We start from the raw sequence: 17,308 nt of genomic DNA on the forward strand, positions 1-17,308 counted from the left end.
TTCGACCCAGCGTCTTTGTCTCATGTTTAGCTCCTTCTGGTCGAATATGTGTTGCAGACTCTTATGATCCGTGAAGATTGTACACTTCGTACCATATAAATAATGTCTCCAAATTTTCAACACGAATACCACTGCGCCTAGCTCCAAATCATGTGTGGTATAATTCTTCTCGTGAACCTTCAACTGGCGTGACACGTAAGATATAACCTTCTGGCGTTGCATCAACACGCAACCCAAACCTTGACGTGAGGCGTCACAATACACCACAAAATCATCCGTTCCTTCGGGTAGCGATAAGATCGGTGCATTACAAAGCTTGTCCTTCAACAACTGAAACGCTTCTTCCTGTTTGATTCCCCAATCAAACTTCTTATCCTTCTGCGTGAGGGAAGTCAAAGGTTGAGCGATCTTTGAAAAATCCTCAATGAACCTTCGATAGAGCCAGCCAAACCTAAGAATTGTCGAATCTCGGTTGGCGTCTTTGGAGTCTCCCAATTCTTTATTGCTTCGATCTTGGTGGGATCCACATGGATTCCATCTTCATTAACCACATCTCCAAGAAATTGGACTTCGCGTAACCAAAACTCGCACTTCGAGAATTTGGCATAAAACTTTTCCTTTTTAAGTAACTCCAAGATAGCTTTCAGATGCTGTTCGTGCTCAGCCTTCGTCTTCGAACAGATCAAAATATCGTCGATGAACACAATCACGAACTTGTCGAGGTACGGTTTACAAACTCTATTAATCAAATCCATAAAAACAGCTGGCGTGTTTGTTAACCCAAACGGCATCACTAGAAACTCGTAATGTCCATATCGAGTTCTAAAAGCAATTTTGGGAATACTTTCCTCTTGGATTCTCAGCTGATGATAACCTGATCGCAAATCGATCTTCGAGTAGTAGCTTGAACCTTGAAGCTGATCGAATAGGTCATCAATCCTTGGCAGGGGATATCTATACTTGATCGTCAACTAGTTCAACTCTCGGTAGTCAATACACATGCGGAAACTACCGTCTTTCTTCTTGACAAACAGAACTGGAGCTCCCCAAGGTGAGAAGCTTGGTCTGATGAATCCCTTGTCTAGCAACTCTTGAAGTTGTGTCGACAGTTCCTGCATCTCTAACGGGGTAAGTCGATAAGGTGCGTTAGCCACAGGCGCGGCGCCTGGAACTAAGTCAATGTGGAACTCCACTTGCCTTTAAGGTGGCAATCCTGGCAAGTCTTCTAGAAAGACCTCAGGATATTCTTTCACCACCGGGATGTCTTCAATCTTCGGCTCGGCAGCTTCTTTATCCACGACGTGTGCCAAGAAGGCAACACATCCCTTCTGTAAACAATTTCGAGCTTTCAGGCAGCTGATGATTCTTAGAGGCCTATCGCGCTTTTCTCCGTGAACCACGATCGTCTCTCCATCTTCTGTTGGGTTGCGAATGATCTTTTCATGACAAATAATCTCAGCCTTGTTGCTCGACAACCAATCCATCCCTACTCCCACGTCGAAGCTTCCCAACTCGACTGGTAGTAGATCCAAAGTAAACTCGCGCTCTCCCAGCTCGATTACACAACCTCTGACAACTTCATTCGCTTCAACAAGCTTTCCATTAGCCAGTTCAATTGAGTATGGAATATCTAATTTACTAGCAGCTAACCCAAGCATACTTTTAAATTCTAACGACACAAAGCTATAGTCGGCGCCAGTATCAAACAGAACAGATGCAAAGCGTTGATTTATAGGGAACGTACCAGTGACAACGTTGGGATCCTAGCGCGCTTCCCTCGCTCCGATGTTAAACACTCTTCCACGGGCTTGGTTCAGCTTTGGGCATTCCTTCATAAAGTGCCCAACTTCTCCACAATTAAAACAACCTGGTCCGTGACCATTACCACCTCTGTTCCCAGCTTGAGCGTTGTTTTGGTTGCGATTCACATTCCCAGCTTGATTATCATTGTTCCCACGGTTTCCATTTCCGCCGTTTCCTCCTTGCTGGCGGTTTCCGTTACCATTCCCATTACCTCGATTCCCAGTACGCCCAGCACCAGTTCTGGCCCAACACGTATCCTTCGTGTGGCCGTTCCTTCCACATGATTCACACTTTCTCAATCTGCACGATCAAGAATGATGGCGCTGGCATGTATTACACTTGGGCAGAGTGCCCATATAACCATTTCCTTTATTCTCAGCACCAGTTGCAGCTCTGGCCGGTGTGCATGCTTTACCTTTCTTGTTCACATTGCTTGTACCTTGCTTGAAGTTTGAAAATTTCGTTTTGTTTTCTCCAGACGACTCCACATGAGTCTCTTTCTTCTTCTGCTCAGAATTCGAGAACTTGTTCAATCGAATAACTTCCTCAGTAAGAGCCACACTGAGATCAATGGCTTCTGTGATTGGCAAGCTTAGACATAGTAACCATACTCATGATCTGAGGTGCCAATCCCCAGATAAAGCGCTCAATTCGTTTGAACTCCGGCGTGACCATGTATGGCACTACATGGGACAAATCTTGGAATCTCTGAACATTCTCTGCAATCTTGGGACCTTCCATTTTTAGATGCCAGAACTCGGTCTCTAGCTTCTGAATCTCAGCACGTGAGCAATACTTTCTTCTCATGAGCTCCTTAAGCTCATTCCATGACATCGCATAAGCAGCAGCTTCACCAAGAGTTTGCACTTGCAAATTCCACCAAGATAGGGCTCCATCCAGAAATAGCCCTAAGATGTAGGTCACTTGTTGCTCGGGAGCACACTTGCTCATTCTAAGAACAGACTCAGTCTTCTCAGCCCATCTTACAAATGCAACAGCACCTCCTGTGCCGTCGAAATTCACGGGCTTGCAATCGAGAAATTGCTTGTAAGTGCACCCTGCACATACGTTTGAATTTACAAATGGTATTAGCGAAGGTTCTAAAAATATCCAAATGCACCATAATATATCTCAAACGACTTAACATTACCATTAGGTGGATTGTTATTGCCGTGGTTATGCGAGATATTTCCACTTGTTTCTGCATGAGAAGCAGCATACTGCGCGATAGCAGCAACAATGATTCCTTGAAGTTCTGCCTCATTAGTGGGCATGCGCGGATCACGTCTTGGTGGCATCTTCTAAAAGATGTTTCACGTTGGTCAAGTCATAGTGAGTGAATAATATGGGTATGTAATAACATTCATCAAGCACATAACATCTCATGTTACAAGTTAATCGAGCACATAACATCACATGTTATAGAATATAAACAATCAATCCAACATCACATATACTGAGAATATTGCGATTGCGCTATCATAAATCAAGACCACAGTACAATGTTTACAAGTTTTGTGACTGTATCATACATCAAAAGTGACTAAGGGCCACATCGCCCTTGTATGATCTGTCTAGTCAACTACAACAACAATCAAAACTAAACACCAAAAAGTAATGTCGTCAAAATGCGGTCTTCAAAAAGCTGTATAGTCTGCACAATCGCGGTCCTCTCACCAAAAGTCTACCTGCGTCGAATCAAAATGCCTATGCTAATGGCGGAGGAGGAGGGGGAAAACGAGAGAAAAGTAAGCGACGCATATGTAACCAATCCTCCTCTAATGCACGACTAACGCGCAGCAAATATGCTATCTACTGCTCAGAAGTCATGAAGCAAACGTCTGAGTCGGGTGAAAGTGGACGTGGTGTGGGTGGTGCTGAAAATGGAGTCTGACAATGACAAGGTGGTCGCTGAGCTCTCTCCAACTCCTGTATACGACGGGTCAGTGCCTCCTGCTGTATCATCAAAGATGTGAGTATGTCCTCCGTAGAATACCCAACATGGTATGGGTGATACGGATCAGACAGTGGCATGATAGGGGGCGTAGTCCATAGGAATGGCTCGCTAGATGGAGTGAAGGATGGTGCAGTAGGTGGTCCAACATGGGGAAACTGTAAAGTGAATGGAAAAGGGGACGACAACATGGGTGGAACAGGAACAGGCGGTTGTCTAGATGACCCCTCTCCAGGACGCGGTGGCGGTATGTCCTGAAGGAACGTAAAAGGAAGATCTGTGCGGTGAGCATCTGTGATGTGTGGGGGAAACAATGGGGTATCAGTGGGTGCTGAAATGGGTGCTGAAACGGGTACAGAAACGGGTGCTAAAACGGGGGCTGCTGGAGGTGTAACAGATAACACGAATGGTGGGTAATCGCCATCGTCATCGATCCACCCGTTACGGGTGTCGGCGTAACGTGGATCTATATGGGTAGCAAAAGGTGCATGGTCGAACAGCACCGGCACAGGATCAGGAAATGGTGCAACTACAGGATCCTCTATCAAGAGTGGAGCGTCAACAGGAGCGTCAACAACATGATCATCCACCAGCGGTGGAGCAACAACAGGATGATCAACTATGGGTATATCATCAATAAAGGGTGCAATGGCTGGTGCATCATCATGAGCAGGGTCATGCTCTAATGCAGGGTCAGGAGCAGCTAAAGGCTCTGGGGCCACAGCAGGCTCCGGGTCAACAAAATCCATATCAAAATCAGCTGGATTATCAAACAAAGGATCGATAGGGGCTACAGGCTCCTCTATGGGCTGGTCTAAGTGAATAAACTCGATATCCTGGTCAGGATCAAAACCAGGGGGAAAGACAGGATCAAAATCATCGTCAACCGCGTGATCAAACTCAAGATCATGTGCGGGAGCAGGTGCAGCTGATGACGCCATGTCAGGGTCGGCGTCGTGAGAGTGATGCTGCACTCCCTGAGTGTGCAAAGATGCAGACGCCACAGACTCAAATGAGTCTGGGACAGGTGAATCAACAGGAGCCTCCTCTGCAGGAGCATCAGCAATGGGTAAGATGACATCAGCAGCGATAGGGGCCCCACCCTCATGGTCAGCCTCAGGTGGGTCCTCCTCAAACAGATCGATGTCGTCGTCAAAAACAACATCGAGTGGCATATCTACGACTAGATAAGCAGCAAGCGGTATAGGAGCAGGGATCACCGCAAGTGGTAAGTCCCTGGCGGGAAGGCCATCAGCAGGCTCAGCTCCGACGTCAGGTAGCGCAAAGGGCTGGAAATCGTCGTCATCGGTACTGGTGGTATCGGAAGTGTAGACCTCTCGCTCGGATGGAATCTCGTCATCTCATACGATCGCCATAGGGTCTAAAGTGTCTGAAACTCCCGTGTCTGATGATGATGCCATGATGTCTGTAACACAATCACACATATGCACAAACAGTCAACATATAATCAAATAAACATGTTAGTCACCAATAAGCAAGCAAGTAATTCTCCTAGTCTCACTAGACTAACCTCCTAGCCTCTCAGACTGAACCTACTAGTCTCTCAGACTAACTCCCTGGCCTCACAGACCAAAACCTCCCCAATCTCAAAGAATGGCCCCTCAGTCTACATGACTAAACCTCCCCAGCCTTTAGGGCTGAACTCCCTCAGTCACCAGGACTGAACCATAAATTTTGATAAAGTGCTCATACTTTTTGTTTGTAAAAATGTTTTGTGTCCTGGATCTGGACGTAATGTATGCAATGTAAAAATGTTTTCGTGAGAGCCCTAGTGATCATAGTCTAGACTCGAGAAAGAATACTAGTTCGCTATGATCAATGCTCTGATACCAAGCTGTCACACCCTGGCTTTGCGTAAGCGTGGGTTTATTTGGTGTGACTTCTTAATACCATAGCTTAATCACAACAAGCTATATGAAAGTAAAACCATGATGTTCATCCATTAATTCAAGTTTTAAAAATAAAACACGACAACATTGTTTTCAAAAGTCGACACATGCAACGGATTACAACATGACATAATAAAATATTGTTCATACGACACAACCATAAGACATGAAATAAACATAGTTTAAGACTTGTGACTCGTCCAGGAAAAAGTCACAATCTCTAAACTCGGATGACATCATTTCTCCTACGCAGCTTGACGACATAGCATACCTTGCCAGATCCCTAATTTCCTGAAATACATGTAATTTGAAAAATCAACAAAGAGTTGAGCGAGTTCATGTAAAACTGAGTATCAGTAAACCTTTAAAGTATGTACAAAAATCCCTGGTATGTAGCAATAAGAAAAAGAGATCACCAATGGGTTGCAAAGCCACTGGTGTGTGTGAGAAAGTGCAGGGAAACTCAAACCTAGCAAATTTGTACCGGGCTTCGGCTGTAAGACACAGTCACCTCTATGGGCCTCCCCGGCCTCACGGGTGTGGGCTCGCTACACCCAAATAGATCTATCACTCATGTGTCCCTCGGTCCTAACAAAGAGGATTAATGGCCTCAAGTGTTATTGCCCACCCCTCACATGATCTAGTAGTATAAACCCTCCCTACGCTAACCATACTACGTAATAAATATTCGTAATAAATTTCGCATGTATTTCACCCCCGAAGTATAAAACCGAAAACAGTTAAGAGAAAAGGGGGACATGAACTCACAGAAGTGCGTCTCGTGAAATAGTCGATCCCAACTCAACCTGCTGCGTGACGACCTACACGTACTAATTCCTATTAGACGGACGGCTGTGCCTTGGCTTAAGGTTTAACGTTTTTGGGAAATAGTTGGACAACTATTTCGTATTTACACTTCTTAATTATTTAATAAGTGTATTCATTCCCAAGGATGGGGGTAATAATACATGTGTGTTTTATAATTCCGAAAATATATTTTTAAGTCTCACTTGAAAAATATATTTTAATTACTTTGTCTAAAATGCTTTTAATCCCAAAATATATTTATTTTTCCCAAAAATATTGTATTTATTTCATAAGTTTTTCCAAAATAATATTTTCACAAAAATGTACAAATAAGAGTATTTTTTCTGAAAAATACATAAGTTGCATTTTTAAAGTCCGCGTTATATACGATACTTATATAACTTAGATATTTATTTTGTGAGCGCGTTGGTATTATTTTGGAGTAGTATTTTCACGGTGTTTTCATGTTATATTATTTTTACCTTAAAAATAATATATATATAGTTCACAAAATAATCACATAATCACACAAGCGTCTTATTATAAAATATGTATTCTAAATATATATTTAACAAGTTTTTATTTACGAAAATCCACCTCCGGTACTTGGTATTTTGTAATAAAAATCATGGGAAGTTTATTTTTGAAAACAAGTTAAAAATTATATTTGTAAATACCTGTTAGAGAATATATTTCTAAGTGTTATATTTCTAGAAAAATTTCGCCAGAGTTTCCTCTGTAAATGGAGGTGTCCATGCTTTTAGCATATCATTTTCTTTTGAAAAAATCAATCACAATCATCAATCAACAATATTTAATCACTAATCTTGACAAAAATAATATTAAATCATAAACTCATGAACTTGAAAGTTTTGTAAAAATATGTAGTAAGTCACCATCATATTTAGTGGGTCTTGTTAACTTTAAAAACATGTTTACTTTCTTGTAAACTTTATTTTTAAAGAACTTGAAGTTTCACAACTTCTTGTCATAATTTACAAAAATACTTCTTTGTTAAATTTCTTGTTACACAAGTGTTTACACACTTGTTTAGTTACTATAAATGTGCTTCTTTCGTACAAGATCCGGGTTATGACAAAACTAGTATTTTTTTCACTTGGTTCTTCCGAAAAACCACTTGTAGATCTATAGATCTACTAGTTTACAACTTCATTTTACAAGAAAAATTATGTTTATTCAAGTTTCAAGTTCATGGTGGATGGTTTCATCATCTTTCATATTTCTAACACTAACATCTTACTAGTTCATGTTCTTGAACATGATCTAGTATGTCTAGATGATGATCCATCCTACTTTTAGTAACAAACAACATCAAATAATCATAACTACACAAGTTTTACATGATTTACACACATATCTTCTCTTTATCCACCTTATTCATCTTATGTTCAAGACTTTAATGTAAGTTCTTTAGTGTTTCTTAGTTTTTAACCATTAAATCAACTATTAACCACCATAAACAAGATCAAGATGATGATTAGAAGCACTTACTACTAGCACAAGGCTAGGAAAGAAACACGGTGTAAATGTGGTGGATAAAAGAAATCTAGAGCGGTTCTTGAACTTTCGAGAGCACCCGGCTTGTTTGTAGGACACCTTGCTTCTATGTATGTATGAGAAATGGTTGTATGGAAGTTGGATGATGGTGAGATGGTGGTTGATGTTGGCGGTCGTGAGGGTGTAGGAGGGAAGGAGAAGTTGTTGTTTGGTGAATGTTGATGAAAGAGATGGGTTATCTCTCATGTATACTTATAGACCAATTTCCTTAATGTCCATCATGTAATGTGTTCTCTAGATAACCAACATGAACCAATAAAATAATCAAACAAAATGGAAGTGTGGGTCACCCTAAGGTGACCGTCGATTAGAGGGGGGTAAGGGTTGGGTGGTGATGATCTAGTTAGGACTTAGTTGCAATCTAATGAGTTTAGTTAGTTGATTAAGTGTGTTGTTTAATATAAAGGGTGTTAGGGTGTTCGGGGACCCTAACTGGCTCATAAAAGTAAAAACAATGTTTTTGGCAATATTTTTATATTCCGGGTAAAGTCCGGTTGTTCGGTTGGATGTTGATCCGTTAAAGTGCTAAATAAAGCTTTAAAGTGTCTATTATATTGTTTTTAGTGATACAATAAATTACCAACATTTTAGAAAGTGTCTAGGATTATTTTGCCAAGTTTTTGCACTTAACTAGCATTGTTAAATGCTGAATTTTTGTATGTAGTGCAGGATTTTGTAATTAAAGTATGTTTTAGGCACTTCCGGGCACTATAACTATCACCTAGTGACGCAGTTTCATGATCCTCACCTCCCTACACTCCCTACTAGTGTAGTAATCTATCCCCGGCTCATACTGGCCTTAGAAACAATGTCTGTCTAGTGCTGGCAATGTCAGCATGTTTACTGGGTTATCCGCTCACTGTGCTAATTGTGCTTTTGTGCATCAAGTTTGTCACTAATGTTTGTGTGTAATAAATGGAGTGACAGTAATAAAATATGATGCATGAGTATGTATGTATCAAAAAACTGAAAGCAGTTTATTCATAATTGTAATCAAGCACAGTAATTAGCACTAATTAAATATTAATTAATTTGTACGGATACCTGGTTTTGTGAGGGTTGTCACATCGAGCTCGTTTGTATTTTCTCAAGCTCAAGCTCGACTCGGGCTCGACTCGTTTATTATATATTAATTAATACCTGGATAACACAATACTGGTAAAACCGTTGTCAGTTGCTACTATCATAATTGGTATAAATTAGTCCAAAATTAAGTTGTATTCGCACATGTATTCGTTTTTATCTATTTCGGTTGTCATACTAAATGCTCGTATGTTATCAGTACCATAATGAAACGAACCAATATCGGCAAAAACATCACGAAGCGTGAAAAACCTAGTAGTTTGTTAAAAATTAGAATTAGAAAATGGTTTCCCTCCTAACATTTTCACACCTAAAAAACTTCCTCCAACCCAATTCCGCTTCCAAATTTCAAACTCCCCCTAAAATTTTTAATATTCCTCTCCATCTATTTTCTTCCCTAAATTTGTTTAGTTTTCCCTTTTTATCTTAATGAGTAAATTACGTTTTTGGCCCATGTGGTTATATCACTTTTACTGTATTAGCCAAAAATAAGAATTTTTAACATATATGCCCCCATGGTCTCTATAACTATCCATTTTGACCCCTAAGTCTAACCATTTTGGCCCCCATGGTCTCTATAACTAACCATTTTGGCCCCCATGATCTCTAGACTTAGGGGCTAAAATGGTTAGTTATAGACACCATGGGGGCAGATATGTTAAAAATTCTTATTTTGGGCTAATATAGTAAAAGTCCAAAAACGTAATTTACTATTATCTTAATCCTAAATTGATTTCCTCTCAACTAAATATTTCAATCAACAAAAGTGGTAACGTTCTGCTCCACAACAACAAAGCAAAGCAAAGCAAGTATGGGGGTGTTTGGCCTAGCTTTTTTAACCAAGCTTATAGCTTTTTTAGCTTTTTTTTTTTTATAAAATAAGCTTACTAGGTGTCTGGTTTATCTTTTTAAGCTTATGCGTATTAGCTTATATAAGCTAATTTGAAGAAGCTTATGGGAAGATGGTTATTTAGCTTATTTTGAAGAAGCTTATTTGTGTAAGGGTGTAAGTTACTCATTTGCCCTCAAATGGTGGTGGATTAATATTGAAGAATGGTGAATTTAACAACTTATTAAGACGCATCATTTACCGTCGTTACTCATTACCCATGGGTTTATACAAATGAAAACGCATCATTTACTGTCGTTATGAAAAACCATTTAATCCGTTTCATTATTGTTAAAAAAATCTTATTTTGACTATAAGTCCTAATTGCGAATTGCTTATGTCAGATTATTGTTAAAAAAATCTTATTTTGACTATATGAATTTAAATCTCTGTTATACATGCAAACAATGAAAACAAGTAACGCATCATATACTAATTGTTGATGTCAGAATATATGAATTTAAAGCTTAGTTATACATGCAAACAAGTAATGCACAATTCAGCAGATGTAGGTGAGATAAATTGTGTTTATGATGCTTCTTATGTGCCTAAAGATACATGCAAACAACCTAGCATACATGGCAATTCATAATTATATTAGAAAAAAGATACATGTGATGAAGGATTTACCAGGGCGCAACAAGAATCTTACACTCTAAATAATGGTCCAGGATCTAATGACATTAATGAAGTAAATGAAGACACAAGTACATAACGTAGAATAGATGATTTATACATGAGTACAATTAGAGATATGATTGCAGGAGATCTAACCAAACCAAGATGAATGTTTATTGAATATTAATGTATTTTTGTAGCAGTTTTACGTCATCCTCGACATAAATTTATCCAAAAATGATACAAAGTAGATACATATAAAATATAAGTTATGTGATAATATGTAACCATGCCCCTTTTGGTCATTTTACTAACATAAGCTAAATAAAAAAAGCTAACACAAACACTTAACAAGAGCTTATCAACTTGTAGAATATAAGCTAATCCAAACACTTAAAAAGAGTTTATCAAATGAAAGAAAATAAGCATAAGCTAATTTAAAATATAAGCATAAGCCAAAAAAATAAAAGCTAGGCCAAACACCCCCTATGTGCATGTTTGGCTTTCCTTATTTTGCCTCAAAAGTCCTTATTTTGCCTCAAAAGTCCTTATTTTGAGTGTTTGGCTTTCCATTTTTAGGACAAAAGTCCTTTTTCTCAGGCAAAAGTCATGTTTTTGTGACTTTTTTTTTCCAAAAGGACTTCTGGAGAAGTTGGAAATAAGTTAAGCCAAACATGCCCTATGTCTCAAAGCTGCAACCCTAGCATTAGCAACCATCCGAAACTGACCCGTTACGTCCAGGTCCATGTTCAACCGATTCATGGACCTTCAACCAATTCAATGACGCGTTGAGAGTGCGTGACAATCGGTTTAGGGTTCCGACTAGAGATATTCCAAAGGTACACATTTTTTAACTCTTTTGACTTTATTCAACAAAACACAACACCTGCTGTCTTACTTTCGTATCATAGAGAAGAAGAGAGAAATAGAGAGAAACGAAGTGAGAAGATAGAGAGGGAAGGGGGTTCTGTCCAGCCACCTATTCGTTTGTATATTGAAGTGTGAAAAAGAAGCTATTTCATTCAAGCAGCAGGCCCTTCTCATCAAATCCATTCCATTCCGGTCGATTTCTCACTCTTCAGCAAAAGGTGTATTATTATTTATCAATTATTCATTAGTATATTGAAATGTGAAAAGAAGCTATTTTGTCCAAACAAAGCTAAACCCAGCACACAGTTTAAAAACTGTTTTGATTTTAGGTTGACAATTTTAAAATTTGGAATCTATATTAATTCATAAAAAATAAGGTATTTGATGAAATGTTTTGTTGGGATTAGGGTTTTTGGTTTGAGGGCTGGGATTGATTTGGTGGGTGTTTGTGTTTTGCAGTATGAATGCTCCGGTGATGGTTGAGTTGGAGGGTGAGACTGATCCACTTGAGGTAATGGTTGTTATGTGTTTGGTTTTGAGTTTTTGTTTGGTTAAAGTATGGTTTGTGTTCAAAAAATTAGAAGTTGTTATCTAGTATAATGTTCTTTTGCATCAGTTTAGATAGTTTTGCTCATTTGGTATAAGATAATTGGTTTCGGTACGCATTTCGTATGCCCCTTATATGACCATAGGTCCATGACAACATTGTTAATCAAGGGTTGAAAATGAGTAACTTCTTGTGCTAATAGACATGATGTCTTTTCATTGGTCCGTTAATAAATCCTTTAAATAGCTAACGTAGGAGAGTTGTGGCTATCATCTGGTCACAGATTTGTTTATTTTTGTGTCATCTATATAAGGCCTTGATCTATCATTAGCTTCTCTTAGATTTGATTCTTGCTCTAGTTCTAATTGTATTGGTCAGACTTTGTCTAGTTTACTCAGTTCCTACTAAATTCATCATCATCATCATACTCAGTAAATCCCACCAATAGCAAAGCTGAGGTAGGGTCTGAGGAGGGTAAGATGTAGACAGCCTTACCTCTACCCCGTAGGAATAGAGAGACTGCTTCCGGTGAGACCCCCGGCTCGATGGTAGTTTTGCTTCAAACCTTGGACATAAGGCACATAACACTCGGCAATTAAGACAAAGGCCAATTAGTGCATGTACTCCCTTGTCTTTCGGCTAACAACTCCACCACATGATGCATGATTAACCATCCCCCTCTTTTAAAATCAGTTCCTACTAAATTATGGTCTAAATTTAGATTAAAAATGGTTATTGAGGTGGAAAAACAGGCGGGTTAGGTAATGGATCAAAACGAATAATATTAATGTGCAGGCTGAGCCTGTGGCACAACAGACAATTCAATAAATGCATTGTATCAGTTTGTTTTCAGTTGAATGTATTAATAACGTGTTAAATGTGATTGCAAAGATTATATTATTACGAAAGTAAATCAATTTTTTTTATCAAAGCTATTTAATAGGCTTTTATGCATTCTTTGGATAACTTTTAAGCTGTTTAGCACTTTGGCTCAAACTAATCCTTTTGCCTAACTCATTCCCCATCTGACCCGTTTTATATACAACATGCATGTTATTTATACATTTTTAAGTATACGGGTTGAAACTACCACCCTTGTCCAGTTCCTAACACTCAGACTCAAACCCCGATTTTAGTGGTATTTCAAACTGGATGATTTTTCATGTTTGAAACACTAGAGATGCTACATGTCTGATACAGTTTGTTAGGTGCATTTTTTGTAGAGTTTGGAACTAAAGTAAATCGAAGCTATCTAGATAGTAAAATTTCCAGTATGTTTGGTTGGGTGATTTTGAAACCAAAGTCATTCAATCCGTCTTGTCTACTTTTATACATATGATCAACTATTAATAAACTATATCCCATTTGAATTTTGTTAGTTTTACCCTTTTTGACCCATTAGCAATAAAATAAAAACCTCTTGAATGAAGAACAAATTAAAATATAGAGTTAAGTTTACGTAAAAATAAAATAAACGTACGAAACGTACGAATTGAAAGAAAGTCAAAAAAACTGGCGGTGTCATTTTGGTAATTATCACCAACTTCAAAATTACTCTAGTAGAGTAATTTTGAGCTTCTGTAGAGTAATTTTGTAAATGTTCAGGTAGAGTAATTTTGGTCGTGTAGGGTAATTATCAAAATTGTAGGGTAATTATCAAAATTACACTAACCCCCCCCCCACCCCCCACCCCCCAAAAACCTAAAAAAACCTAAACCATTGTAAATGTTCATGTAGAGTAATTTTGGTCGTGTAGGGTAATTATCAAAATTGTAGGGTAATTATCAAAATAACACTAACCCCCCCCCCAACTAAAAGCTAAAAACTAAACCATAAATCTAAACCCCATAACTAAATGCTATCAAAATTACTCTGCAAGACATTTTCTAAAATTACTCTACAGAAGTCAAAATTACTCTACTAGAGTAATTTGATAATTACCCTACATTTTCCAAAATTACTCTACAGATGCTCAAAATTACTCTACAGATGCTCAAAATTACTCTACAAGACATTTTTTGCTTTTTCCCCAGTTATTTTGAAGTTGCTCATAATTACCAAAATGACACCGCCACTTTTTGTTTTTTTCCTCAATACGTACGTTTCGTACGTTAATATTATTTTTATTTGATCCTTTACCTTAAAATATAAACCTTTTGAATGAAGGACCAATTAAAACAAGTCTTTTTTTTGTCAGATCGCTATGAAGGAGCTTAGACAGCGGAAAATACCTTTCACTATTCGCCGATATCTACATGGAAGGTAAAATTTTAATTCTTTACTTACCCCTACAACTTCAGTCATGATGTATCGTGTTTTTTGATTATTGTTATAATGAGAGAATGTCATTTCAGCTATGAAGACTGGGGAGTTGATGAACTAATCGTCCAGGATTCTTGGAAGAGACAGGTTGGTGGCGAATAGTTTGTCCACCGCACCCCTCAACTGCTTGAAATACTCTCGAGCGTGTTTACGGTCCTCACCATATGGGTTTGGTGGATAGTCTTGTGATTCAATGTTCAACTTCTTTGTGTTGTGCGTTTTATGTATATGAAGATTTATTTTGTTAAGTTGTCTTGTGATATAGACGATCACCATTAGTAGGCAGGACGTAATTCAAACATATAGGACATGTTGACCAAACCATTTCTCAAGGCTTTTAGGCACACCAACTGGACAGGTGTTGAACTGGCAGACTAAACCGGGATGTGACCAGACCAGACATACGTCATTCAGTCTAGTCACTGGTTTTACAATATGTAAATCGTCCGTTTCCTTTTTGAATCGGTCCAAACCCACCTAAAAACTATTTAACCTCCCTAATTACTTTCGAGTTTTTATTATTTTTTTTCAACGGTTTTGGTTCCCTTCCCAATAGTACTAACTCATAGAGCATCAGATCTATTGAGTAATGCTGGTGACTTTTTGGTCTGATACCGTTTTTATATTACGAATACCATTTTTGTTGTGAAGGTTAAAAGCAAGCTTAAAGGACACTCTAAACATATAACCGGTCTCGCCTTTTCTCATGTGCTAAACGTGCTTGTCTCATCTGGCGCTGATGCTCAGGTTAGTAAAGTTCATGGAAAATTCGTTTCCATGTTTCCATTTTCGATTGTTGAAACTCATGTACATTTATGACATTTTTGTTTATCAACTAGATTTGCGTATGGAGTTCGGATGGATGGGAAAAACAAAAGACACTCCCTCCAGGGAGAACACCGTCACCACAATCCGACACGCGTGTGCAGTTCCATCATGAGTAGATCCATTTTCTTCTTGTTCACCAGACTCAACTCGCCATCTATGAAACGACAAAACTAGAATGCGTAAAACAGGTAATATTTTTATTCATTTTCTTTATAATATGTGATAAATGTAACAGTGTGGTAAGATACTAAATTGATCTTTTGTTTTTCAGTGGATTCAACATGAAAATTCAGCCCTGATATCGCATGCGACCTTTTCATGCGATAGTCAACTGATATACGCAAGTTTCTTCGATGCAACCGTTTGCGTGTTCACCGCTTCTCACCTTCACCTTCGATGCAGGATTAACTCCTCTGTGTATCTTACAAGGTATAATAAGTTATAAGTTAATAACCGGAACATATTTGTCAGTTTGGTTCTTTTGAGAAAGAAATCTTGATTTTTGATGTTTGACAAAAACTCATGTCTTGTCAGTAACCTTAACGTGCACTTCATGGTGATTGCGGCTCATCCACAAGAACAAATCAATTTGCATTAGGGCGTTCTGATGGAACCTTTCATGTTTTAGAGCCGCTTGAATCTGATGGCAGATGGGGCATGCCACCACCGGCTGACAACGAGTCCACAAGCACAGTACCAGCTACACCGCCAACGGCTGGTTCAGGGTCGGAACAACTGGCACAGAGGTGACCCAGTTGTTTTCGGTTGACTAAACACTTGTCTACTGTGCAGTTCCAGCTTAGTAGTTATGTTCCTGCTTCTAGTGCTACTATTATTATTGTGGATTATTTTGTTAAGAGTTAAATGCCATTTTAGTCCCTGTGGTTTGGGTCATTTTGTCAGTTTAGTCCAAAGGTTTCATTTTTAACCTGTGGGTCACAGTTGCCATTTTAGTCCACTTGGTTAACTTCATCCATTTTTTCTATTAACGAGAAGGCCAATTTGGTCATTTTATATGTAATTCTGTTAACTAAAAGGGCAATTCAGCCATATAAAATGATCGAATTGGCCTTCTCGTTAACAGAAAAAATGGATGGAGTTAACCCAGTGGACTAAAATGACAACTGTGAAACATTTTTGGACCCACAGGTTAAAAGTGAATCTTTGGACTAAACTGGCAAAATGACCAAAACCACAGGGACTAAAATGGCATTTAACTCTTTTGTTAAAATATATTTTAGTTGGTGAATTGACTTGATCTAACTTGTTATGTAAGATGATGTGAAGGGTAAATGCTAATTGTCTGATTTTATTTTTCAATCTTTTAAAATGAAACCAAAAACTGGCTTTTATGATAGAAATAACCACACTTACAGTAAATTCATGTGGCTATATAATAAAAATAACCACACTTACAATAAATTCGTGTGGCCACTAATACCATTTAGCCACACTTAATGGACCATTTGGTTGATTACAACATGCTTTTTGCCACAGTTTGTTTTAATTGATGTGCCTAATACAAAGTTTATAGTGACTGTATAATTGGAATGGTCACACTTACAACAAGTTCATGTAACCAAAAGGTAGACAATTGCCACATTTAAAATTACAAAAGTGTTTTGTGTGACTAGTAAAAGTTTTTAGCCACACGTATAATAAACTCACGAGACTAAATAATAGAATCGACTACACTTACAAGAAATTCATGTGACCACTACTACCTTTTAGCCATATTTAATAGACAAAATGTTTGATTACAAAAACCCTCTTTCCACACTTTTGTTTAATTGATGTGACTAAAATATATTTTTTAGTATATGCGACTATACAATAGAAACAGTCACACTTAAAATCAATGTTTTAAATACCGGTATGAACCAGCCGGTTAAACCAGATACCGGACACGAGTCTGGTACGATAAAGGCCGGTAAAACCCGAATACTGGTAAATCCGGTTCTACCAGTTCAAACTGTTGAATCCGATTCTACCAGTTCAAACTGTTGAACCGGTTTGCATTATCTTGGAATTTGATTTTTTAATTTTAATAAAATACGAAATTTAGGTAATATTGACCTTCCATATTTACGGTAACTAAT

The 17,308-nt window shown here is 38.3% G+C and overlaps 1 protein-coding gene and 1 pseudogene across 1 annotated transcript; one reads left to right on the forward strand and one right to left on the reverse strand.

Moving 5' to 3' along the window:
• Nucleotides 1–2,111: 2,111 nt before the first annotated feature.
• LOC118481697 (proline-rich protein 36-like) lies at nt 2,112–5,178 on the reverse strand. The gene is made up of 5 exons (XM_035976904.1): nt 5,125–5,178; nt 4,801–5,046; nt 4,552–4,734; nt 3,947–4,485; nt 2,112–2,394 (listed from the first exon to the last, which is right to left on the reverse strand). Exons 1-5 carry the CDS (start codon nt 5,176–5,178, stop codon nt 2,112–2,114), a joined length of 1,305 nt encoding a protein of 434 aa, XP_035832797.1.
• Nucleotides 5,179–11,495: 6,317 nt separating this feature from the next.
• On the forward strand, nt 11,496–16,151 carry LOC110877427 (annotated as a pseudogene).
• The last annotated feature ends 1,157 nt before the right edge of the window (nt 16,152–17,308 follow it).

Source organism: Helianthus annuus, chromosome 9 (genome assembly GCF_002127325.2).
Source record: "Helianthus annuus cultivar XRQ/B chromosome 9, HanXRQr2.0-SUNRISE, whole genome shotgun sequence".
Lineage (NCBI taxonomy): Eukaryota > Viridiplantae > Streptophyta > Magnoliopsida > Asterales > Asteraceae > Helianthus > Helianthus annuus.